Source organism: Salmo salar, chromosome ssa11 (assembly GCF_905237065.1).
Source record: "Salmo salar chromosome ssa11, Ssal_v3.1, whole genome shotgun sequence".
Classification (NCBI taxonomy): domain Eukaryota; kingdom Metazoa; phylum Chordata; class Actinopteri; order Salmoniformes; family Salmonidae; genus Salmo; species Salmo salar.
The window spans coordinates 79,358,537-79,385,346 of record NC_059452.1 but is presented as its reverse complement, the minus strand read 5'-3'; the positions used below and the strand labels follow the sequence as shown (position 1 = coordinate 79,385,346).

The following is a 26,810-nucleotide window of genomic DNA, read 5'->3' as shown; positions in this document are numbered from 1 at the left end:
CCTGTCTGGCCCCTATATCCATAAGTCTAGCAGGCCAGACTGGGTCTGAAGCTGGGGTAGGGGCTAGAGAAGGGTAAGGGCTGGGCTATGTGATGGAGATTAGGGGTGATTTAGAGCAGTGCCTACTGAAGGGGATGGGGGAGAGGGGTTCATCAGATCCTCAGCACTGATATCAGCTGACTCCTGGGAGATGCAGCAGTACACTCTGTGCACTGTCTGCATTGTACACTTAACTGTCACAGCTTATTGGACGTTGAAGTTAAACATTGTTTTGAGCTTCTTTAAGCCTTAGGACCATTGTTTGCCGTTGTGAAGTTGACAGTCGTGTTCCGCAACATATTGCAACAGTCTCACCCCACGGTGGCATGTTTGTAGAACGCTGGAGTGTTGCCAAATGGAGATGTTTTACGAGCTCTCCAGCCGTCAATCACAATGCCAGCAGCTCCTGCAAGGCTGCCACCTGCCCTGTGCTATGGCACTAGAGACAGAAACTGGGAAATGAAACACAGATTATCATAAATTACAAATGCCTTTAAGGTAATCCCAATCAATAAAGATATTGTGCTTGGGTTCAGTTTGGTTCATACATACATGCATACATACATACATACATGCATACATACATACATACATACATACATACATACATACATACATACATACATACATACATACATACATACATACATACATACATGTTTAAATGCATCCAATCAAAGTAGGCCAGCCTGATTTTATGTGGTCATAAAATGATTCTGTCATCATAGGCGGGTAAAGTTAAGTATTCAGAATAAACCGGGGGTGCTGTCATACTGAACTAGTATTGTAGTGCTGATGAAGAAATGCTTCTTGTGGTAAGCTAAGGGAAATCCCAAGCATCGAGTTAGCCTAATGATGTCAAGCTTTGTACATTTAATTAAACTGAAGCAGACATTTTCCCTCTGGTACACTTACTAATTAAAAGTGCTGAAATGACCTGATATATTCAATTCCTAGCACTAAATCCTAAAGAAAACAACAGTCCTAGCATTTAACCACAGAGTCTTATGTTTGAATGTTTAAACACTGAGTCACTTCTCCTCCGTTCCCTCTCTTTCAGCTGAATATCTCGTTCAACGAGTCGAGCATCCAAAGCACCTATGAGTACCCCTCCGAGAGCAGCGTATGGGACAGCGAAGAGGAGGATGAGGAGGACGTGAAGGGAGGAGAAGAGGAAGATAAGCCCAGCATGGTGGGCCGTATCCACATCCCTCGTCCAAGCTTCACCAGTTCCCCAACTCACACCAGCAACAGCACTGGTGAGAGAACTAGAGGGAATGGGGGAGGGGGAAAGGAAAGCAGGAAATGGATAGCGTGAGAGGAAGAGAGAGGGGATGGAATCGGAGGAGTGAGAAGGATAAATGGTTAGAGGAAAATGAATCGAACAGACTAAACAAAACCTATTCTCATGGTAAGGAGGGTAAGATAAGGAAAGGGAGAGAAATGAATTCCGTCCACCCTATTAGTAATCTGGAAATGGCTGAATGGTGCTGAACTGCTCATGGTTATAATGTAGCATGGGAGACACCTACTGGTCAGAGTTAGCTTTACATCCAAACACATAGGAACTCTGCTTTTTATTTTTTATTTAACATTTTATTTAACTAGTCAAGTCAGTTAAGAACAAATTCTTATTTACAATGACGGCCTACTCCAGCCAAACCCTAACCCGGACGACGCTAGCCAATTGGGACTCCCGATCACGGCCGGTTGTGATATAGCCTAGAATCGAACCAGGGTCTGTAGTGACGCCTCTAGCACTGAGATGCAGTGCCTTAGACCGCTGCACCGCTCGGGAGCGGTCAATTCAGCAGGCAAGAGCAATCTTTTAGTGGGATCTAACTGAACAAGTTGCTATTTATCTGCTCTCCCATAAAATCGATCAACAGTAAACAGTTGCCATGCAGTATGTCTCTACATTAGTTATTCATTACACAGCTTATTTCCAATCTTTAACTAACCCGTACATGAGCTCATGTTCTTGCAAGAATTCATGCGGAATATGTAATCCCATTGTGCTACAGATTTACATTGGGCTTTGCCCCATTTCCTATGTCTTCAGATCTGTCCAGTTACATTCCCAAGCACACTGTGGATTTTAACACCTGGCAGGAACATAAGCTTGATGACCCTGTTTACCAGGGGGGCACCAATTCCCAGCGCGCACAGATGTCAGAGGAAGTTATGGTGAGGCTTCTTTTTAAAGTATATGATGTGACTCATTCATTCATCATCCTTAACTTGTACAGGGATACTTGTACACTATAAGAATGACCTAACAGCACATGATTTACAAAGGTAGCAATATTTTTTTTTTCCCACCCTTTCCCTGCTCTTCATTCCCCATCTATCTCTCAGCTCACCCCAGCAGACAGCTCCTCTCTGTCAGACTTCAACAGTGAACCTGCGCTGTACTTCTGATTTGCCTGGACCAAACAGGACTGACCACTGCCCTCCAGTACCAGCAGCCGGAACCACAACCCCCACCTGGGACCAGTGAGACTAAGCAGAACTGGACATCAAATCGCACTTCAAAGCACTCCTCTTTTTCAAGTTTAGTTTGACACCCAGACATCAACCAACCAATCAACCACCACAGATTCAAGCAGCTGGACTGTCCTCACCTTGCCTGTACAGTTGATCTGTCTTTCCCCTCCACCTCCGCCTACTTTCATTGACTGCCATTGAGCAGTGATGTCTGAACCAGATCTGACAGACTGTATTTGATTGTCAAAATAAATCAGAGTTTAAGATTTAACATGCATTGTAATGCAGTTTCCCAGGCTTACGGTCTCCAGAAGAAGCCAATCTGTCTGCATCAATGTCTCTAAGGCTGTGTTTTACGGGCAGTCCAATCCTTATTTTTCTTCTCCATTAATTAGTCTTTTGAACAAGCACATCAGATCTTTTTATATCAGATCTTTTTCAGAGCTGATCTGATTGGTCAAAAGACCAATTTAGTGAAAAAAAAGATCAGAATTTGGCAGCCTGTCTAAACGCAGCCTCTGTGTCTCCCATCAGTCATAATGTGTTTGTGGTCTCCATGTGTCCTTCTGAAGGGGATGTATGTAGTGGTGGAGATCACCTTGTGAAGGTAAGTGACCAAATTCCTTCAAAACAAGGAAGCCATCAGTGCCCGTCCTTATCATGGTGAAGAAGAGACTCAGCGTTATCGTGTCCTGGAGTCCCAGGACGTAGGCCGAGGACTCCACACTCCGTAGGGGATGGCAGACGAATAAAAAACGGAAGACTTAAATAGTGAAAGGGTGCCACAAGCCTAGTTTATTGTTGTTTTGTACCTGCATGTTCTGATTTCTATTGACTTGGTTCCTCGTACTGTATGTTCTTTTTCTGTATGCTTTTAGTTTTGTATGTTTCCGTACAACAATGCTGTGTTGGAGACTTTGCCTGAAGAGTCCAGGAGCAAGCAAACTTCAACACTTCCCCCTTTAAGATTATGCAAAGCTCTGTAGACCTGCTCAATTTAATGTTTTATCGTTAAAGATCTGAGATGTACTACTTAAAAGATTGCCTTGGCAGGAAATTTGATACTATGAATATCTTCTCCGAGTACTTCATGTCAAAAGCATAGAGTATAAATGCCTTGGTGTTGCCTGGAATTAGACTCACTGTCTACAATGTTATTAGAACAATTTCACCTTTTCAGTGTTAATGTTTGAACACCAAGTGTGAAAGATAAAAATGTCCAACATAAACCACGAATAGCAAATATTGAGAGAAACCATGCGCCAGCACGTTGGTTTGTGAAAGCTTGAGTTATCGTAATGTTGAAGTTTGCATGTCGGAGACTCGTTCATGTATAGTATATGGATCAAATAGCTGGTATAGAAGGGAAGGGTGCGTCCTCATGGCCGTGTGTGTTTCCTTCACATTGACCATTGAATATCTTTTGACCTTTACAGCCTGACCTCATAAACCTTCACGTTCCATAGAGCGTGAGCTGGTCCATTTTAGTAATGAAGACGACATTGATTATGAAACTAATGATTGTGTGTGTGTATCTAAGACCTGTGGTGAAAGATTAACAAGTAAAAAGCTTTTTTTCTTTTTTCTTAAAAAGGTTGCTCCCATGTCTTTGAAATACTTTTGACTTAAAATGCCAATTGACTCAAGTGTTCCATCTATTGCTGTGGTGGCCACCTCTCGCATTCTCATAATTTTCCAATGTTCTCCTTTGGCCAGTATTGATGTCGTTTCTATAATCTACAATGATGTTTTCATAAGAATAATTTATTACTTGCATCTCTTAGGGATTTTTCTTCTTCATATCTTCAATCAAAAGAACGGGTTTAGATTGAACAGACGCACTGCGCTATTTGGAGACTACATTTTTCTGTATACTGTAACTGTATCATGGTTAGACAGACTTGGATTATGTTTTATGTCAAGATTGTATTTTCATTTGCACTGTCATTGTATTAGCTTTGTTTTGCACCTCAAAAGAAATACAGTGACGGTGAAAGTGGTGCTCATCAATCCATATATGCATCATCTCATCAGATAGAAATAGGTGAATAAGAAGAGTGCACTGCCCAATAATACCATGATCTCTTAAAATGTTTGCCACAACCTTGAAACGTTATTGGAAGACCAGAGAATGATCACTGGTTAGTGTCTACTGTTAGTCCTTCGATCAGTCTCACACAGCATACAGAGCACGCATGCCATTCATCTGTGTTAACTGCTGCCTTTGAGGACCAAATCCCTATGTAGGGCGACAGCTTTTCCTGGGAATCATGCGCTTCTAATGTTGGCTTTCATCGAAGCGGAGGCCCAAAAGCCAGGGCTTTATCATTGGATGTTCCAGTGGTCATACTGTATGTGACACAAGCAAGACTGAGATGGCTATTACCGTGATGAAGACTGATTCACTTGAAAGATTTGATATTGTCCTATTTGTCTGGTCCTGTTGAGAAGAAACAGTACTTGTCTGTCATACTGTAGCTAGAAGCCCCATCTCATCTCGTTTTTCTCTTCCTCTGTCTATAAATCTCCAGCATCAGAGAGATGTGCTTACTGTAAAATGTGTACTTGTTAATGCTTTGGGCAAAAAAAGATGTCAGAACTGTACAAATAAAAGCTCAATAAATAGATGAAGCCTTGAAGGACAGTGTGAATAGTCTGTTATCGTGTTTCTGGTGACTCTTCATCCCTCATGTGAAGGCAGAATCTCCCAATTGCAAAACATTACCCTGCCAAAACTCATAAATGCATTATTAAACCTGACCTAACAAACAGAACATCAACAAAGTGGACAAAAAGCTTCAGAAATCTCAGAGAATAGCTTTTATTCGATGTGAAGGCGATTTACTAGTAGAAAGAATAGAGCAGTGTGCTTCCACCTAAACCTGCATTGTGCTATATTTATCCTGTAATTACATACCAAAGTGTCAGACAGCATCTCACCGGGAGTGTGTGTGTGTTTGTCTCGTGTACCGCTGTTGAAAGACACTAGCACTCAAGAAAAACAACCCAAGGAATGACTTCTGGGCGTGTCCCATATACTGCAATAGGCAAATGAGAACGGATTCTTCACAGATCATCTTTATTAAAATGATTCAATTGATATAAAATAAGTATGCCAGTAAACAGCAGTATTAGACAAAGTCAAAACATTTTACATAAATATACTGTATATATAAATATTAGGAACACCTTCCTAATATTGAGTTGAACTTCCCCCATTTTGCCTCAATTTGACAGGGCATGGACTCTACAAGGTGTCAAGCATTCCACAGAGATGCTGGTCAATGTTGACTCAAGTGCTTCCCACAGTTATGTGAAGTTGGCTGGATGTCCTTTGGGGGGGTGGACCAGTCTTGATACACACGGGAAACTGTTGAGTGTGAAAAACCCAGCAGTGCTGCAGTTCTTGACCAAACCAGTGCACCTGGCACCTACTACCATACCCCGTTCAAAGGCACTTAAATCTTTTGTGTTGCAAATTCACCCTCTGAATGGCACACATACACAATCCGTGTCATAAATGTCTCAAGGCTTAAAGATCCTTCTTTAACCTGTCTCTTCCCATTAATCTACACTGAGTGAAGTGGATTTAACAAGTGACATTAATAAGGGATCATAGCTGTCACCTGGATTCACCTGGTCAGCTTATGTCATGGAAAGAGCAGGTGTTCTTAATGTTTTGTATACTCAGTGTATATTATACTGAACAAAAATATAAACGCGACATGTAAAGTGTTGGTCCCATGTTTCATGAATTGAAATAAAAGATCCCAGATATGTTCCATACACACACAAAGCTTATTTCTCTCAAATGTTGTGCACAAATTTGTTTACTAATCCATCCACCTGACAGGTGTGGCATATCAAGAAGATGATTAAACAGCATTACAAAGGTGCACCTTGTGCTAGGGACAATAAAAGGCCACTCAAAAATGTGCAGTTTTGTCAAACAACACCACAGATGACTCAGGTTTTAAGGGAGCAATTGGCATGCTGCCTGTAGGAATGCCAGCCAGAGCTATTGCCATATAATTTCTGCACAAACTGTCAGAAACCCGCTCAGGGAAGCTCATCTGTGTGCTCGTCAGTCTCACCAGGGTCTTGGCCTGACTGCAGTTCGGCATCGTAAATGACTTCAGTGGGCAAATGCTCACCTTCGATGGCAACTGGCACGCTGGAGAAATGTACTCTTCACGGATGAATCCCGGTTTCAACTGTACCGGGCAGATGGCAGACAGTGTTTATGGCGTTGTGTGTGCGCGAGCGGTTTGCTGATGTCAACGTTGTGAACAGAGTGATCCATGGTAGCGGTGGGGTTATGGTATGGGCAGGTATAAGCTACAGACAACAAACACAATTCCATTTCATTGTTGGCAATTTGAATGAACAGAGAAACCGTGACGAGATCCTGAAGCCCATTGTCATGCCATTCATCCACCGCCATCACCTCATGTTTCAGCATGATAATGCTGTCACAAGGATCTGTACACAATTCCTGGAAGCTGAAAATGTCACACTTCTACGGCCTGCATAGTTACCAGACATGTCACCCATTGAGCATGTTTGGGATGCTCTGGATCGACGTGTACGACATTGTGTTCCAGTTCCCGCCAATATCCAGCAACTTCGCACAGCCATTGAAGGGGAGTGTGACAACATTCCACAATCAACAGCCTGATCAACTCTATGCGAAGGAGATGTGTTGAGCTGCATGAAGCAAATGGTGGTTACACCAGATACTGATTGGTTTTCTGATCCACGCCCCTACCTTTTTTTAAAGATATAGATTAGGGCCTAAAGATTTTATTTAAATTGACTGATTTCCTTATATGAACTGTAACTCAGTAAAATCTTTAAAATGGTTGCATGTTGCATTTATATTTTTGTTCAGTGTACAAACAGTGCACAGTTACAAGGGTGAGGGGAAATGCTGGTGTCTGGGTTAGAGGTTTAGGGGCGGTAGTCTGGACGTCAGTGGTCTTTCCTTCCGGGTTCAGTGGCTTTGCCGAGATTTCCTGCTTCCTTCTTTATTACACTCAGCAGTGTTTGACAGCTCTCCAGAATCTTAGAGAGAGTAAGACATGAATCAACATAAGATTCATTGCATTTAAGGTATGAAATACCATAGACTGAGTCAAGTGGGATCGGGATACAGCTAGACAACCACTTAATCAGACAATCTGCTGTGCAACAATTTGATTGGAAGAGTCTGACTCTGAGCACTCAGTGGTTTTTAATTAACAACACTTACGGGCGTTTGTTTGCTCTGCTATTATATGCTCTTAGTAACACCAAGGGAGCTGGATACTAAGATAACACGTGGGGATGTTTGCTGTCTGGAATTGCAGCAAATAATTCCATCCAGTGTTCTTTGAGAACAGAAGACATGGAGAATGTTATCTTACCCAGTACATTTACAGGTCCTTTTGCAGTCAAATTGATATGTACTGTAAAGCTCACATAATATGCTTTCATGGTTTTGTGAGACTAAAATAACACTGAAAAACATACTTTTTTTTCTCATGAAAAATAGAAACCCTAAACCCTGGCTGGTCCTGACCTTCATAAAGGCACCCTCGGTCTCGCCGATGGTGTGGTCAAAGTCAGCGCGGACGGAGAGTCGTCGGGCCAGGCTCTCATTGACGCGGCTTAGTTTCTCGGTGAGGACACGGATGTCGTGCTGCAGACGACCCTTTTCCTTCTCCTCCTGCTGGATCTGACGGTTCAGCTCATCCCTCTTAGAACATAGCTCCTCGATACCTGAGGTAAAAGAAACAACACTGGCTGTTAAGAGGTGGAATGTGGAAACAACCAAGGTACTCATGGAAACAACTTCTCGGTTTTTACAGTTTTGAGCTGTAGCCTAGATCAATTATTTATAATTATGAATGCTTACCATCAAATATAGCCTGGGCCTGCATTCCTAGTCCGAACATCATGAAAATGGTTGAAAATCTGGGTATTTCAAAGAGAAAACAACCTAGAGACCTATAGCCTATCCTCCTAAATACGTGTCAGACTTGTTGTGCACAATGTAAAAGGGAGGCGGAAGTCTAAGCTGAGGTCCCACTCACTCAGCAGTGATTCCTACTGAATCAGCCCATTCCAACCTATGATGGATGAAGGAACGTGTGTGTGTGACAGAGAGTCAACCATACATTAATTCAATCCCACTGCTAGAGGTCACGTCTAATTCAAACCACAGCTACTACCTAAGATCTTCCCAGTTTAAGAGAGGCTCTATTCGCACCAACACTCCATCTAACCAGCTCCATAACACTAGCCTATCTTTTCAAAGCCATTCATTATGATTCATAACAACTGCTGACATGAAATATAGCAAAACTGTAAATAACTGGGATTGAGAATCAAGGGGACAATTGATCTCACAGACAATGTCATTGAAAATTAACAAAGAAGATCACTTGGGCTAAACTTGACAGGAGACATGTCTGCATGGTTAGATAATTTATCCTGGTTAATTTATCCAGTCATGTCAGACAGATAAATCTAATGGGCTTCTGATACATGGACTCTTATTGAAACACAGTTACTCCGAGTTGGAAGAATTTAAATTATAAATAAGCAGAATGCCTTGTCTTGATTTAAACCCCAAGTGTCAGGGGTTTTATGGCTGTGCTACAGCAAGGTGAAATATAGTCTGTGGGTATTTCCCAAGGGTCTGCTGTAGCATAGAAGGGCTGCAGTGTATATTTCCCAAGGGTCTGCTGTAGCATAGAAGGGCTGCAGTGTATCTGCAGTCCACACACACACACAAGCATACTACTTGGATGATACCAACATTCTTGAGTTATATCCCCTCCCACTAAACCAGGTGTTACCTAACTTTCTTGGCCCGCGACCACAATTTGGCTCCAATTTTCCGACATGAAGATCACTGATGTTATGATGATTTGACCTCGTTTTTTTCCGAGTTCCCAGTTGTTTTGAACGCGGCACCAGTTGTACTGAAAGCACCAAATGTACTGATGCTCGTTTCAAAGTAACATTATCACGTAATTAATGATTTTTAAACCACCGCTAAAATGTGTGTAAACTCTTCATAGTTGTGCTCTGGATCGACATCCCATTTCATGTACCCAAGATCCGCAGGTAAAGCTGTACATTGCAATACGAATTTTCAATATGTTGAATAGTGAGGTGATTTCACACAGTTTAAGTCCTTCAAAAAGAGCTACGACGCTAATATTTGTGTAAACTCTTCACAGTTAATAACATTTTGTGAGGGAAAATGTATCGTGTGAAGAGACAGCCTTAAATGTTCATCTTGTCTTTCGTGTCATATATAATCCTTGTTTCCTGCCTGTGCTTGGTAAATATATGGGGGGGGGATGATTTCCGCCTCCTTAGCAGGGGCGGAAATCCCGGGGGGGACACGACCCCCCCATCCTGGGAAAAATATGATTTGTCCCCCCCAATATATCACTGAAACATAACTATGTAATTTAAATAATATTAATAATACGCAATGAAAGCAATTGTGCTGATTATAGATACTTAATAGCGCGTTTTTAAGTTTCAAAAGATTGCGACCCCCCCACCCTTTGCCTCACAATGGTTTGATCCACTGCCAGTTCCTTAGCTTGCTAGGTAACGTAGAGGTCGTATCTACTGTCTGAAAGGCACTCAATGAACGTAACTGACGTGAGGTTAATCCAGTCAATCGCGCACACACACTAGCTGAATATGCAGAGCTAGCGCGCAAATATTAACTATTAAGCTAGCTAGTACCTATTCCATTTATGTGGCGTCGTCAAAGATGGAATCTTTGCTATCGTCAATTTATTCCAAGATCAGCATGCATGTAAGTTAGTGCTTCAAAGTCCCTGTGATAAGGTTAGCGATAAACTGAACAGAACTACACTCTCTTCTACCATTGTTTTAAATATATTTAATGGTCTCGTTGCAAAAGCTAAATTGTCGCAAGGGAACTTTTATTTATATATTTTATTTCACCTTTATTTAACCCAGGTAGCAAAGATTATAGCAAACACCACTGAATTGGTGCTCGCTAGCTTTGCAAATTCAGCTATTGTTAGAAGCCAGCCAATATGAAACAAACGATTAAAATTACAAAAGGTTGCAGCATATGTTGTGTAAATGGTGAACTCATACAGCTGTAAACTCTTGTCACTGCAATCCGTTTCACATTTGCTAGCTACCTTTTAGATCGAAGCCCATATAGAATGATAGAAGATAAGATGATAGAAGCCCATCTCCTACTGTAAATAACCTACATACTGTGTGTGTGTAGCCAGCCAGGCAGAAAAATGGCAGAAAAAAGACGGACATCAGAGTATTTTTCAGTACACCAAAACGCAAAGTAAGAACCCTAGTAGCCTAATATCTCAGACTAGTTGATAAAATGTTCATAAGAAAGAAGTGAAATGCTAATGGAATGTTTCACAATGATGCCATTAGGCAGAGCAGGCAACAGATGGCACACAGACAGCAGAGTTGGGGACAGATATGCAGGGACAGACTGGCAGAGACAGGGAGTCTCAGGTAAGTTTGTTGAGTCTTTGTTTGGCAACATTATGAAAGGTTCTCAATTTTTTTTACTTGTAAAATAGGAACATAATTGGAAAATGCCATGGATACCCCCACTCTCAACTTAAACTGGTGACTGAACTAAGATTTGTTAAAGGCAATGGTATTGCTGTTGTGATTAGTTGTGTAGTTTTCGGTACCGGTAGTTAGGAGTACGGCAAACACCTTATTTCTTTGGTTCCTCAATATACATTTACCGTATTACAACGTAGGCTATGTGTTACAGCACTACTTTTGGTGTCCCCCTCAGGAATTGCTCTTGAGAAAATGTAATGTAATTGTCCCCTCCAAAGTTGATATCAGATTTTCTCCCCTGCTCCTTAGGACCATCTGGCAGAATGCCCAGAATATGTTATTTAAATCAAGATAGGAGACGTGCCAGACACATGCAGGAACCAATCCCCCCCCCCCCCTTTTTTTTGCAGGAACCAATCCTATGAACCATGCCAATGTAACTTGTCTGTGTAAGTAGTATATAAGAGATCTAACGGGACTGCCCCAACAGAGCTCACTCCGGTACGTTATGCATCTAAGTTTGACTATGACCTCTCCAGCGTGCTGTTGATAAACAATGATTCATTTAATAGCCCCACCTGTTTTGAGCCCACACTTTTTCATTTTTTTTAGCAATTGTGAAGTCTAATAAATCCACAGTGCGATTAACATCATTTTTTGAGGGTAAATTAACAAATTGTCTTTTGTTGAATTGATATAACATTCCAAACTCGTTAAGTTAAAATATGGCATGATTCCAGTATTTGTATCTGTCTGACAGTTTCAATGCGGGGCTTTTATTTTGAAGGCAAACCGCAAATTCTACTATTGTGGCTAATCGTTATTGTGGCTAGCTTCACATAGGTGGTGCAAAAGAAAGAAAAAGCAGTGGAGAAACACGTGACATTGATCAACCAATAGTTTGTTAGATACCACCTACAGACGTTTGACAACCCTCATTATCATATTGGAGGAAGAAGTACAGAAATAAATATTTAATAAAATGAATTAAAGTTTGAATAATTATAATACATAGTTAAATAATTAAATACATACAGATATGTAGAGAAAATTAATTACATTTGTCCGTTTTTTTATTTCCTTGGTCATTTATTTAATTATGTGTGGATTTATATATTTATTTGTGTGAATATATTTAATTCTAATTATGGCAGGTTTGGTCCTCCATTGTGCTTCTTGCCTGCATATTTCCCCTCCCTAATCAAGATCCAGAACCCAGCTCTAGCTCACGGTTCCTGCTGGGCTCCAGTGCTAGTGTGCATGTAGTAATCTGTATATTATTTTGTACAATGTTCATGTCAGTGGTGTAAAGTGAGAACTTGTTCTCAACTAGACTACCTGGTTAAATAAAGGTGCTTTTTTAAAAGTACTTCAGTAAAAATACTTGAAAGTACTACGTAAGTCTTTTTGGGGGGGTATCTGTACTTCACTTCACATTTTGGACTACTTTTACTTCACTATATTCATGTACTTTTTACGCCATACATTTTGACTGATAGCCAAAAGTACTTGTTACATTTTGAATGCTTAGCAGGACATGAAAATGGTTTAATTCACACACCCTTGTTTTTTTTAACTAGGCAAGTTAAGAACAAATTCTTATTTTAAAATGACGGCCTAACCCGGACGACGCTGGGCCAATTCTAAGCACATGCTTCATTTTTAAATCATATCTTAGTGTTGGAGCGGCCCCTGCCTATCCGTAAATAAAAAAATAAAATGAGGCTGTCTGGTTTGCTTAATATAATCCTTTTTAAAACGATTTATACTTTTGATACTTACTTTTGATACTTGAAAGCAAATACTTTTACTCAAGTAGTATTTTACTGGGTTACTTTAACTTGAGTAATTTTCTATTAAGGTATCTTTACTTTTACTCAAGTATGACTCTTAAGTATTTTTTCAACCACTGGTTCGTGTGATCCAATAAAATAATAATAATGGACTTCTGAAACCATAACTAACAAGATGTCAGCCCCCACGAATCGGCGTATGCGACCGTGAGTAAAGTATGTTGATAACGGTCGGCCATCTTGGAGGCTGTCTCTAGTTCTTATTTATTACCTTTATTTAACTAGGCGAGTCAGTTAAGAACAAATTCTTATTTACAATGACGGCCTACCAGAAGCCCTCCTGCAGAGACGGGGGCTGAGATTAAAAATAAAAATATAGGACAAAACACACCACAGCACTACATAAAGAGAGACCTAAGAGACGGTAGCAGCACAAAACATGGTACAAACCTTATTGGGCACAGACAACAACAAGAAGGTAGAGACAACAATACATCACTCGAAGCAGCCACAACTGCCAGTGTCCACGATTGGGTCTTTGAATGAAGAGATATGACTCTGATTGGAGATAAACCTGTCCAGTTTGAGTGTTTCTTGCAGCTCGTTTCAGACACTATCTGCAGCGAATTGAAAAGAGGAACGATCCAGGGATGTGTGTGCTTTGGGGATTATAGCTCAATGGTTGCAAAATCACACTGATTTCAAGTTGTATCTGTCACATGTGTCGAATACAACAGGTGTAGACCTGACAGTGAAATGCTTACTTACAAGGCCTTAACCCAAAATGCCGTTTTAAGAAAATACCTACAAAAAAGTAAGAGATAAACAGATAAAGATCAGCAGTAAAATAACAATAGCGGTGCTATATACAAGGGGTACCGGTGTCGAGGTAATTGGGGTAATATGTACATGCAAGTAGAGTTATTAAAGTGACTATGCATAGATACGAGAGTAGCAGCAGCGTAGAATAGGGGGGCAATGCATGTAGTCTGGGTAGCCATTTGATTAGCTGTTCAGGAGTCTTATGGCTTGGGGGTAGAAGCTGTTTAGAAGCCTCTTGGACCTAGACTTGGCGCTCCAGTACCGCTTGCCGTGCGGTAGCAGAGTGAACAGTCTATGACTAGAGTCTGATCATTTTTAGGGCCTTCCTCTGACAGCATATTCAACGTGGTTCCGTTTTTTTCTTCGATTTCAAGCTGCTTCCAAACAACGACCTCTACTGGACACCGTACTTCAATGAAGTTCGTATTTTTTCATCCAGGGTTTGTTACCTGAACAGCAGGTAGAGTTGGGGTCTTGTGGACCAGACTAGGTATATTTTGAGAATCGTTTTGTGACACCACCCTTTCAGCACATTATTTAAACAATTCGTTTTGAGAAAAGTAGACGATTCTGTTTAAAGCATTCTAAATAATGGCATATATTCCGTTTTTGACAGCAAAAAAAAGTTATTCACAGCAAAAGAGGGAAGCATGATGGAAGGGGCAAACCTTCAATGGCAATTGATTATGGGGAGATTTACTTATATATTGTAGAACAATATATACAAAAGTATGTGGGCACCCCTTTCAAATTAGTTAATTTGGCTATTTCAGCCACACCCGTTGTGTACAACTGTATAAAATCGAGCACACTGCCATGCAATCTCCATAGACAAACATTGGCAGTAGAATCGCCTTACTGAAGAGTTCAGTGACTTTCAATGTATCACCGGCATAGGATGCCACCTTTCCAACAAGTCAGTTTGACAAATTTAACCATCTGGCAGTCTGACGGACAAATGCATAGTACCAACTGTAAAGTTTGGTGGATGAGCTAGGCCCTTAATTCCAGTGAAGGGAAATCTTAACGCTCCACCATACAATGACATTCTAGATGATTCTGTGCTTCCAATTTTGTGCCAACAGTTTGGGGAAGGCTCTTTCCCGTTTCAACGTGACAATGCCCCCTGCACAAAGCGAGGTCCATAAAGAAATGGTTTGTCGAGATTGGTGTGGAAGAACTTGACTCGCCTGCACAGAGCCCTGTCCTCAACCCCATCAAACACCTTTGGGATCAATTGGAACTTGACTGTGATCCAGGCCTAATTGCCCAACATCAGTGTCCGACCTCACTAATACTCGTGGCTGAATGGAAGCAAGTTCCAACATCTAGTAGAAAGCCTTCCCAGAAGAGTGGAGGCTGTTGTCGCAGTAAACGGGGACCAACTCCAAATGAATACTTATGATTTTGAAATGAGATATTCGACGAGCAGGTGTCCACATACACTACATGACCAAAAGTATCTCAACATCAAACGCTGCTTTTCATTGCCGACTAGCAGATGTCACTAATGTGCATGGTGTTAAAAGCTCCGAGTAATGAACCATTTTCTGCACAATTTGGTGAAATGCCGCGTTGACATGCTAGTCGGAACTAGGAAACTCCGACATTTCTGACTCGCTAAATGGATGAACGCGCACGTGTATAAGTGCAAGTCGGAAGTTTCCTATTTCGGACTAGCACGTGAATGCTTCGGTTTCTCATCACTAGTTTGAAGTCAATATTGCTACAGTTAACTCTCTCTCGCGCTAGGTTTAACTAGTTGACAAATTGGCTATTTTGTGCAAAGACTGAGGCAGTCGAAATAAAATCCTTCTCGTCACCCACTTCGTTGCTTCAAAATCCTCCTACTAACTGGCACGTACACTTCCGCCACACTTTTATAAATTCCGCAACCACACATACGTCAGTATTATGCGCCACAGGCTTCTGCGAGAGCGCAATAACTTCAAATTGTATCTGTAATTCAGAGACATATTAGTATTATGAGCCATACTAGATACACCTTAATATGGGTGAGTGATATAACACAGACGATAACTTTGACAATACACAATCGAATGGTTCTCGCTGAGTAATTTTGTCCAATCGTGGTGATGATGGACTCCGCTGAGAGGTTATTCTCTGTACCACAGGGGCTACCTTCTGCTTGGGACACTGTAACTGCAGCTCTGGTGAGTAGATGGACCTAACTTGCCTACGCACGGTACTTTGTGTTGTTGACATAAGTTGCCTTCCTTTTATGTGAGAATGAAATTAGATCAATTGCACTACTGTGGTTGATTGCTGGACATGTAGCTAGCTAACACATTCACATGCCATTAGGAATTACATAGCTAGTTAAGACCAATGTTAATCTAGCAATGTACCTACAAACCATAGTCCGTGTCTGTTTATAAGAACATTACCAATTTCCTCTGTCTGTAGGTGTCTCCAGTGTCCAATGATGACACAATGTCTGATGGGTCTCTCTGTGAGGGGCTTAGCCTGCTGTGCTCAAACGGTCTGGGTCAGTTTCTGGAGGGATGGCTCCTGGAGACCCTGCAGGTGCGTCTGACCACTGCAGTGACCCCTGAGTTTTGGGCTGGACTGAAGCAGCCAGAGAATGAACTTGGGGAGAAGGATAGGACCAGGATCCTACTCATGGCCTTCCGTACCCTTTTGGACAGACTGGAACCTTTCCTAGGTGGGTTCAAACATTCAGGTTACAGTTGACTACACCCTTAATACTGGAATTTTGACTGAACAGAATGCTGTCAAATGCGTAAAAGAATTGCCCTCTGTCCCTCTTCACAGGAGGGTTGGAGAGGCTGGGTACCTGGCAGGATGAGGGACGGGGTGGTCTGTGTGGCCCTGGGGCCAGGGGTCTCCGGGAGAGGGCCTTCTCCATCATCAGGGCCATTCTACTGTTCTCCCCCTCGGCTGTGCTCCAGATGAGAATACTGGAGTTCTACAGCAGGACCTTCTCTGTACACATGAGCCAGGAGGGGGAGGCAGGGGAGGCTGAGGAAGGGGGCAGGGTGCCTGATGGGGTCGTCTGTCAGGGCTGCACTGTCCCCACTCAGCAGTGCTGGTGTCAGGAGGCCCTGGAGCAGCTGCAAGAGCTCAGCCACATACTGTGAGTGAATAGAGGGGTGGCCATGTCACTGTATGCTCTATCCGTTGTGCTAGAACAACCATTGTCTACATCTGTGCCAGCCATGTTTGTAATGTCTCTGCAGCTGTCTTTACCCACTTTTCCCACCCTCCAGGTCCAGGTTGCAGCTATTGGAGCGGGTTAGTTCAGAGGCAGTGACGTCCATCTTACACAAACTGATTGAGCAGCGGATGGAGCAGCACTGCAGGGGGGAGTACGAGAGCTCTTTCCTCTTCAGCTTTCAGGAGGTACAGTATACTAGAGAGCCTGTCTATGGGAGGACCACTTCACATAATAAAGTGACATGATCTATCAATAAGTTCTTCTTTTCTAGCTTGCATTATTTAACAGAAACAATTTACTACACCAAGTCCAAATCTCAGAAATGTGATAATTTATCTGTTTTACTCTTACTTACAAACACTCTCTCAAGTCTCTCTTTCGTTCTCTCTCTCTCCAGTGGCTAGAGCTGGTGTTAGGCTGGTTGAGCAGGGTGTTTGCCAGTGAAGAGGGTGGACTGGGTACGGTGCCCAGTGGCACAGGCAGCAGGGCTGGGGAGGTGGGCCAGCCAGCCAACTCCGTGCTGCAGCGCTGGAGGTGTCACATGCACCAGTTCTTCTGCAGGATCTACGTCAACATGAGGATCGAGGAGCTCTTCAGCATCATTAGAGGTGAGGGGTTAGGGAACAGAGAGAGGAGATAGGGTGATGGATTATGAAACGGAGAGTAATAACATAAAGCTGTCACCTGTGGGTGTCGAGGAAAGAAGGTAGAAAGCGTTTTGTCATTTCTTCCGCCCTCACATTCTTTCCCTGTCAGATTTCCCTGAGTCAAAGCCTGCCATTGAGGACCTCAAGTTCTGTCTAGAGAGAACCAATCAGAGGCAGCAGCTCCTCACCTCCCTTAAGACAGCTTTTGAGACCCGTCTGCTTCACCCAGGTCAGTGAACCAATGATGGGTTAGGAACAGTGATTGGTGTTTGATGTGAAGACTAAGTTTTGTTTGCAAATACAGTGTTACAGAAGAAGCTGGAGTGATAAGACTTGGGTTAGTTAATCCCTTCTCAACAACATTCTTCTCCCCTTCTAGGAGTCCATACCTCTGACATCATCACTGTATACATCTCGGCCATAAAGGCCCTACGGGAGCTGGACCCATCTATGGTCATCCTGCAGGTTGCCTGCCAACCAATCCGCAAGTACCTCCGGTGGGTTCACGTGTATTATCGTAATCTGTATTTAGTTACCGGTATCTATTATTTTATTCCCTCATGAGTATTTATGTACAAAGCAAACCTTTATTGGGAGGCAAAATGTTAGAGAAGATTGTTCTTTACTTACTGATTTGACTCCCATAGCATATTGTGTTGTTGTTGACGTGACATTGATGTGACGTCTGTGGTTCGTTGCCAGGACGCGAGAGGACACGGTACGTCAGATAGTGGCCAGCCTTACTGGGGACGCGGAGGTCTGCAGTGACCTGGCCAATGAGCTGTCCCGTGCCGACCCTGTGACCCTGGAGACCCAGGACAGTGAGGACGAGGGCAGCGACCCAGAGGAATGGACCCCAGACCCTAAGGATGCTGTCACAGGTCAGTACCCTCAGTGGACCCACAAAGGTCATCACACTAGACTAGACAAACTGTGTCCGTTGCTTTTTCCTGTTTCTGCTGTCACGTCTCTTTGACTAAATACACTCATCTTTCTTTCTCACCCTTTAGACAAGACGGGCTCCAAGCGGCGTTCGTCTGACATCATCAGTCTTCTGGTCAGCATATACGGCAGTAAAGAGATCTTCATAGATGAGTACAGAACTGTCCTGGCAGACAGACTTCTCCACCAGTTCAACTACAATACAGCCAGGTACGCAACACTCATTTACAGTAGCTAGTACCAGCATCTGTATCTCCACACTATACAGTACATTACTCAACTTTTTGCAGTCACTCTTAATATTATGTGCATATCGTTATACTGCTGTTGGCATTTCTGTGTGGACATTTTGTTTAAATGAAATCAATATATATATTTTTATAGTAATGAACTTTTTCTCATGTGCCTCCAGGGAGATACGTAACGTGGAGTTACTCAAGCTGCGATTCGGAGAGTCCCACATGCACTACTGTGAGGTGATGCTGAAGGTAAAGCAGGGCGTGACTTTGAAACCTTGAGTTACCATTTATGTTAGAATGAGCTATGACAACATGATTCTCAACTTGACTTCCTAGTATCTTTGAAAATATATAGTCCTTTCACCTACCAGTGTCTTTCATAGAATAAGGCATGAAGACAGAAGTTAACGAACCAAGACAAAGAACAGAGACCATTGAAACACTTTAGGACAAAGCCATACTCTCTCTCTCTCTCTCTCTCTCTCTCTCTCTCTCTCTCTCTCTCTCTCTCTCTCTCTCTCTCTCTCTCTCTCTCTCTCTCTCTCTCTCTCTCTCTCTCTCTCTCTCTCTCTCTGTCTCTCTCTCTCTCTCTCTCTCTCTCTCTCTCTCTCTCTCTCTCTCTCTCTCTCTCTCTCTCTCTCTCTCTCTCTCTCTCTCTCTCTCTCTCTCTCTCTCTCTCTCTCTCTCTCTCTCTCTCTCTCTCTCAGGACGTGGCTGACTCACGGAGGATCAACACCAACATCCGTGAAGAGGAGTCCACGCTAGGTGAGGAGGAGCAGCCCCCCATGGCCCTGAGTGCCATGATCCTGTCCTCTGAGTTCTGGCCCACGCTGAAGGAGGAGAAGATGGAGCTCCCGCCCCTGGCCTCCCAGGCCATGGAGGCCTACACACACCGCTATGAGAAACTCAAGGTACCTGATGATGAAGATGTAGCATAGGTGCCAGTCTGTTTCTGTTTTACTCAAGTCTTTATAAACAGAGAATAGGGAAATTGCATTTTGATATCAAATTCCATCATTCAAATGGTTTCCCAGGCGATGAGGACCCTGAGCTGGAAGCCTCATCTGGGCTCGGTGACACTGGATGTGGAGCTGGAGGACAGGACTCTGACTAACCTGACTGTGTCCCCCATCCACGCTGCCATCATCCTGCACTTCCAGGACAAAAGTCAGAACTCCGGCCGTCACAGGCTGCCTTTTGTACAACTTATCATTGTATACAGACATTGTATGAGTAACTACGGTTAACTTTTGCCATCTCTATCTGTCTCTCCTTCTGTCTCTCTCTCCTGAAGGCTCGTGGACTCTGGAGGAGCTGAGTGGGGTCCTGGGGGTGCCGCAGGAGATGGTGAGAAGGAAGCTGGCTCTGTGGCAGCAGCAGGGGGTCCTGAAGGAGGAGGCTGGGGGCCACTACTCTATCCTGGAGACCGGCTCGTCCCGGGAGAAACCTGAGAGAGGGGAGATGCTGATCGACAGCGACGAGGAGGGAGACTCCAATACCACTACCCAGTCAGAACAGAGGGAAGAGAAACTACAGGTATGCAGGCAGACACACATTGGAGGCATGTAATTAAAATATAAATACACATTTCCTGTCAAATACAAATCAAGCTAGCCCTAACAGCACAGGTTCTCTCTCCTCTTTGTGCAGTTGTTCTGGGCCTACATCCAGGCTATGCTGACCAACCTGGAGACCATGACCCTGGAGCGCATCCACTCCATGCTCCGGATGTTCGTTGCCACGGGACCCGTTGTCACAGAGATGGACGTGAATGAGCTGCAGGCCTTCCTGCAGAGGAAAGTGCGAGACCATCAGCTCATCGTGTCCGCAGGTGTCTACAGACTGCCAAAGTCCACCAACTGATGGGGAGAAGAGATGGTGAGGAGGAAAGAGGTAGAACTGAAAAACGGAGGTATCTGATTTGTTTTCTAAATGTACATGATGCAGCATTGCAGCCAGAGACTACAGTTTCCAAGATGAACCTGTTCAGGAATAGGTTTGGAAGGCAACTGAAAACGCCAAGCATTGTGCTGATTACTATGTCTTACAATACAAATGGCTATAATGAGCATGAACCAATCATTCTCTCTTTATTGTTGATCATCCAGGTTGCTTGACTTTGTTTCGGACTGCTTGTCATGACTTTTGGGGACTCTGAATCATATGGTTTTTCAGCATATTGAATTGACATGTGTTTGGACTTTGTCATTTGGGGTTCCCTTTTGATAACATTACAATTGCCTGAGCTAATAAAACATTGATTGTTATGTAGTAGGATTGTATTTGTTTAAAGAATCTTGTCGAGCTTGCTGAAATGAAGTCCTGTGAGGAACTCCTGACCTCTAGTGGATCATTGTGGAATCTTAGATTTGTGAATATGAAATTCGTCATCGGAGTTTGTCATGTGTACTACTTGCTTGGATTTTGGTTTATTCAACTCATGGATTTCAACACAACTCCTAAATTGTCTTTCAGATTATTGTCAAAGCCAGTTTAGGACCAGGAAAATAGATAATCAGTTAAATATAGAGAGCCACATGGTGTGCAGGTTTTTGTTCCAGCCCCCAGTACTCACACCTGATTCAGTGGTAGTTGAATCCGTTCTGTTAGTGCTGTGGCTGAACAAAAGCTTGCCCACTCTGTGAGTCTCCAGGACCAAGATTGAAGAGCTGTGAGAGCAGGCAGGGGGCGCCTCATCCCTGTCTTTCTCGGACCTGTGATATCACGTGTGGGGGGTGGGGGGTGTACTGAAGGTTGCGGTGATTATAGTCATATGGATGGATGTTATCACACTTAGAGGGGGGAGTTGAGGAACATCAGTCCGAAAACTGCACCGAAGTGAACAACTCAAGGAATCACGCTGCTGGAGAACAATTAGAACACAATTATGGAGGATAAATTACACATGGATTACCTATGCATTTCTTATTTTGACTGAAATTGCATTTCAATCGAGAACCATATGGTTCGGTTTCAGGACAGTGCCACTTCCCAGGTGAACCCACGAGGTCCGTTTTCTTGGATTTATTTGACTTCAATTTTGAGCAATGGGATATAAAACGGAACTTGGATATTGTTTCTTTGTGTTATTCACATATTCTCTCATATCCAGGTGTCGAATGAATATGCAAAATAATATCACAGTTGCGGTGATGCTTCCCGATAATTACCACAAGTATCCATGGGCTTTGCCACGGGTTTTCCCAGCAATTCTTATGGCGAACGAGAATCTCCAGAAGAAGCACGGACTTCTCAAAGGCCACTCTATTCATCTGTTGAATTTCAGCACGGAGGATTCAACCGGTGTCTGCGCCGAAAATAAGGCACAGATTATCGCCGTGGATACCAAACTTTATAATAAACCAGATGCTTTCTTTGGACCAGGGTGTGTGTATTCAGTCGCCACAGTTGGAAGATTTGCATCCCATTGGAAACTCCCATTGATAACTGCGGGAGGAACCGCATATGGGTTTGATAAAGGGGACGAGTACAATACGATTGTGCGCACCGGACCCTCGACCACAAAACTGGGAGACTTTGCTAACATTATTCACGCGCACTTTAATTGGACCTCTCGTGCCGTTCTGATTTTCCACGATTTGAAAAAAGATGACCGACCTCACTACTTCCTCTCTGAAGGAATTTACCTAAATTTGAAGGATGAAAATGTCACAGTTGATGCCTTTCCATATGAAGACTCACCGAGCTTTTATAAAGACATGATTACTTTCATGAAAGACCAAGGAAGAAGTAAGTCTATTAGTTGGATATTTCCACACCTGCAATAGCAGGTTGACTTGTATTGTCACGAGTCTGGTCCTGGAGCAGAACGGAGCAATTTCCCCTAAGCTAGGCCAGCTGCAAAGTCAAAATTGGCTATATTGTAAAAAGTCATGAAAACAAAAATGTGCTTTTTGACCAGCTGTGCCATATGGAAATGTGGATGTTGCCATAATAGCCTAGCTCCAAGAATCTGATCAGATTTCCAAAATGCATGCAACATTGTCTCGACAGTAATGAGATAGTAGTTTTGGCTTTTAACTAGCCTAGTACAGTTGGTGTTGGTGATTGGTAAGCATATTAGCCAACAATAATATTCCGTTTTGAGTTCTTGGTTTTGACATAGGCCTACAGTGGATTTTAAACCTGTTATTGCCATTATTATCTAAAATAACAGGTAAACGATAAAGAATACACTTTTATGCACCGTGTGTGACCAGACCACTGGTTTATTGCTCTTGTCCACCTGCGTATTTTCTGAAGAAAAAGTGTGTGTCTGTCTCTGTGATGGGCTCGTGGGTTCTTCTCTTTTTCAAGGGTCCCTGCATGCATTTTATTTACAACATATATTCCAATTTAGTAGACAGCCATTTTAACCTGAAATGTGAATTATTGTTGTAAATATGATGTATCTAGTGTTAACGTTAATTAATTACAATGGCCCCATGTTAATTTACAATATCTTGGAATGTTGATTCGCAATCATTCATTTTTTTTAAATTTGCAGCTCATTCTATTTAAAAGTAAGCCATCCATGTCCACAGTACAGTCATGCTTATTTCAGAGCAATTTATAAGAAATGCTTAGAATTAGACAATTAGTAGGCTAGCTCAATATATTCAGATTGTTTACCTAGTCTATTATCATATTGACACATGGTAGTGCTTTCTGTAGGATAGGTTATTATATGTTATTACATGTTTATTAAAACTGTAATTTTTTTAATTACTTTTATTAACCCAAAACCGTTTTAGAAATGGTAAAATAATTCAAACTTTTAATTAGTTCAGAAAACCATATCCTATACACATCACAGTACATTTAAATTATTTCAATGTTGTGATAAATAGCAAAATATTGTCATTAGTTATGTTAAGAAATGTCTCTAGAGAGGGTCACAATGAGACCAGATGAAAGTGACAGTGCTGTTCCCTGATTTATTGTTGGACATGGCAAATGGCCAGTTGTGTTGGCAAATCAAAGCTTGACATTGGTTAAATTGTTTGATACCTGCCATTTTTGTGTGTTTGCTTTCTGTTAGTCATCTCTCACGTCAACATCTTCCTTCTTGTTTATCTTATCAACACGATCCAGTGGCTTCAATATGGGTTTATTTGAACCACGATTTCACACATTTTGGCTCCATGATTTCAAGAATTGGTAGCTTTGAATTTTCAAATAATATTTGTTGGCAACTCGGGAATCCTTCAAAATTGGAATGAATGATGTTAATGATACTGACATGGTTGCATAAATCACCTTGGACCTTAGCATTATACTGTAATATAAACATATTGATAAAATACCAGTAGATGAAAGTTCAACAGAGAAACATCAATGCTGCTAAATTCTATGTTCAATGTTCTGAAGCAGGCAAGTGATATTGGACGTGTACTTTGGCCCAGAAATGTTCTGTTTGTTGGAAACATCTAATGATCTATGTTGATTTTAAAGTGCTTTTGGAAGAAGTAAAGGCACTGAACTCTTTCACATCTTCTGGGAAGATACTGACTTCCAGTGCTCTCAATAACCCTAAAACATTACTCTAACCACTAAATGTTACTCTTGGCACCCTGTTTTCATCCATAGTTGTTGTCAGGGTACTGATTTAGAAATCAGTAGATCAGAACATTATAGAGTGACTCTGCACTAAACAACATAGCACAGATGGGACTGTGTGGCCGACGAGTGACTCATGTAAATGACTGGATTTATCCACTTGAAAAAACTTTTTCCAGCAGTAAGATGAATAAAAAACACTGCATATGGGGGTACCAAACTGATGTTATATCAGGAACAGGCACTCTGAAAGCTGCCAAACCTCTTAGTCGAATTATAGGCACGCCCATGGTGAGCTTGGGGTCACAGAAGCGAATGGTTTTGTTAGGGCTTGTCCAGGCTTGGAGTTCTGGCTCGACATTCCATTCACTTTTATCCCGATGAGATCACCAACAGATAACCCCTGGGCTGTCAACCTTTACCTCAACTGTGTGGTCTCTTCTTTTTAGTCACCGTCTTGGCAATAATGTCTAGTTTTGAGTTCAATTGGGTTTTTTTTCAGCCTCTTGTTGTCGGGTACAGATGTGAAATGTATATTGATGCACTCTAACACAGTCCATCCTATTTCGTCTTCTGATGGGGAAACCTGTCTGATTATTGAAAAACGGAATGGCCTTTGTTCATGAAAAAAAAACATTTACCTGCTTCAAATGGACAAACCTTAACTCCTAGACTTAATATGAAGCCAATTATGTTTTAAAATCCCACCAGGTTGCCTCTGGAAAAGCTCGCAACTTAATGCTTGTAAGACTACTAAAAGCATACACACAGAGAAAGGAAATGCCACATGGCTGAAGGGAAGAATACATCAAGCTGTGTTTTGTCTTTTGTGGAGGTACATATGTGAATGTTTTGTCGCAGACTTGAAAAGCTACATGAGTGCTAACAAGGGTGCCCACATAATGGAGCGGAGGTAAGGTAAAGACCCCTCACTGAGTTTCCTCATAGTTGGAAATGTGTTGATGGAAGAAGTGTACGATCTTCCTGGAAGAGAACAAAGAAATGCGATGAAGGGGTACAGTATACAAGTCCTCTTACAAGAGTTCTTAAAGTCCCTCTAACATGATACCATAATGGTTATACCATAATACCAGAATGCTCACATGATACCGTAGGTTATAGGTATATCTAAAATGCTCTCTGTCATATTTGTATAACACTAAGTAAGATAAACATTACACAAAACACTAAAGTTGACTACATTCTTAACATGCAATTTTGTAGAGACTGTTTTATTGGTCTTTTTTCAAGCGTCTCACCTGGAGAAAAAAGAAATTGAATGTATTCATTGTACAGGCTATGATGTTCTTGATTATGAACAGATTATGGGATGTGTTGAATAGTGCAGCATTATCCTTCTCTGCATGTAGATGTTGTGAGTCATGGGAGAGAATGCAGCCTTGTACTAGACATTTTAAATGAAGACGAGGTTGGTTGTTTGCCATCTTTGTCTGCCACGAAGTGAAATAAAATGTACCAAACAATTTGAAGTGCTTTGTATTAACTTAAGCCCAGGCAGATCCTTATGATTTCTACAACACAGGAGGACTTTTTCCTTGCCTTTTTGTACATTTGTTTTGGACGATGTCCAGGAGACAGCAGGACTACTTGGCATGGCTCCTTTTGAGCTGTTTTGGAAGAGATGAGAGTTGAGGTCTGAGCGGTGTTCTGTGCCGACTTTGGTCTAACACTTTAGAAAATGTCTGCTAACTGGGGGGACTGTCTTAGACCTGGCAGAAGTCACTCTGACATGCAGTGAATGGAAATAATGCCTACAGACATGCTGTCCATGGAGTAGACGGAATGCAAACAGAATGGGATTGTGTAATGTAGACAGGCATACAGCACAGACGGCTTTACACACTGTAAGCACACATGCACACTCCCCCTAAATAGTGCACGCACGAATGTGCACCATCAGTAGGTCTACCTACACATGCTTCCTCATAACTGCATTTCCCAAAAGTTACAGATTTGGGTTGATTTCATATCTATGGTTTATATCTAAATCTAGTCTAACAATGATAAGAGGAGCAATTTTCCTGAATAGTGCGAACATAATTCCTATAAAGAGTGATAATAAACCTTTGTGTCATGTTTTTGTCTTCCCTACAGTTGTGTATATCTGCGGGCCTCCGGACACGTTTCTGAGTATCATGAAGCTTTTCCAGAGTGAGATCCTAGACCCTGAGAACTACGCCATCTTCTATCTGGATGTGTTTGCCGAAAGCCTAACGGAGCGCAAACCCTGGCTGAACAACGACAGCCTCTGGATTGATCCCATCAAGGTCTTCAAGGTAAACTGCTCAGACAGAGAGTTGGACAGACAGAGACATGGAGACAGAGACATATTCCTGCCGTTGTTCCCTTTCATTCATTACATTTTGCTAATTTAATTGATCACAGAAACCTTTTTTTAGTAATTGTGTCCAAATACTCTTGTCACTAATTTGATGTTGAACTGTCAGTGCCTTTCCCCTTCGGTCATTGGAACCAG

At 42.2% G+C, this 26,810-nt stretch overlaps 4 protein-coding genes across 6 annotated transcripts in view; 3 read left to right on the top strand and 1 right to left on the bottom strand.

Moving 5' to 3' along the window:
- LOC106563311 (taperin) overlaps positions 1-5,165 on the top strand; it is a 29,377-nt gene extending 24,212 nt beyond the window's left edge. Inside the window, exons 2-4 of the mRNA XM_014128813.2 lie at positions 1,100-1,298; positions 2,102-2,226; positions 2,398-5,165. Of these exons, the coding sequence (XP_013984288.2) occupies positions 1,100-1,298; positions 2,102-2,226; positions 2,398-2,460 (387 nt within the window). The 3' untranslated portion in view covers positions 2,461-5,165. The remainder of the gene's footprint in view (positions 1-1,099; positions 1,299-2,101; positions 2,227-2,397) is intronic.
- A 1,136-nt stretch (positions 5,166-6,301) lies between these two features.
- LOC106563314 (Sjoegren syndrome nuclear autoantigen 1) lies at positions 6,302-9,360 on the bottom strand. The gene is made up of 3 exons (XM_014128819.2): positions 8,423-9,360; positions 8,087-8,286; positions 6,302-7,590 (listed from the first exon to the last, which is right to left on the bottom strand). The coding sequence occupies exons 1-3, from the start codon at positions 8,463-8,465 to the stop codon at positions 7,498-7,500; spliced, it is 336 nt and encodes a 111-aa protein (XP_013984294.2). The 5' UTR covers positions 8,466-9,360; the 3' UTR covers positions 6,302-7,497.
- Positions 9,361-15,082: 5,722 nt separating this feature from the next.
- Positions 15,083-26,589, top strand: LOC106563313 (anaphase-promoting complex subunit 2-like). 3 transcript variants are annotated; one of them, XM_014128817.2, is made up of 15 exons: positions 15,083-15,901; positions 16,155-16,413; positions 16,524-16,845; positions 16,979-17,111; positions 17,324-17,534; positions 17,683-17,802; positions 17,953-18,070; positions 18,276-18,454; positions 18,584-18,725; positions 18,928-19,003; positions 19,462-19,665; positions 19,789-19,921; positions 20,049-20,290; positions 20,405-20,647; positions 26,429-26,589. In XM_014128817.2, exons 1-14 carry the CDS (start codon positions 15,824-15,826, stop codon positions 20,615-20,617), a joined length of 2,430 nt encoding a protein of 809 aa, XP_013984292.2. In that variant the 5' UTR covers positions 15,083-15,823; the 3' UTR covers positions 20,618-20,647; positions 26,429-26,589. The 3 variants fall into 3 exon arrangements, with proteins under 3 accessions (XP_013984292.2, XP_013984293.2, XP_013984291.2); XM_014128818.2 differs by having other exon boundaries at positions 20,405-20,632; positions 26,429-26,588; XM_014128816.2 differs by lacking the exon at positions 26,429-26,589 and having other exon boundaries at positions 15,084-15,901; positions 20,405-21,025.
- Positions 21,169-26,810, top strand: part of npr2 (natriuretic peptide receptor 2) — a 50,069-nt gene continuing 44,427 nt past the window's right edge. Inside the window, exons 1-2 of the mRNA XM_014128815.2 lie at positions 21,169-22,504; positions 26,429-26,610. Of these exons, the coding sequence (XP_013984290.1) occupies positions 21,802-22,504; positions 26,429-26,610 (885 nt within the window). The 5' untranslated portion in view covers positions 21,169-21,801. The remainder of the gene's footprint in view (positions 22,505-26,428; positions 26,611-26,810) is intronic.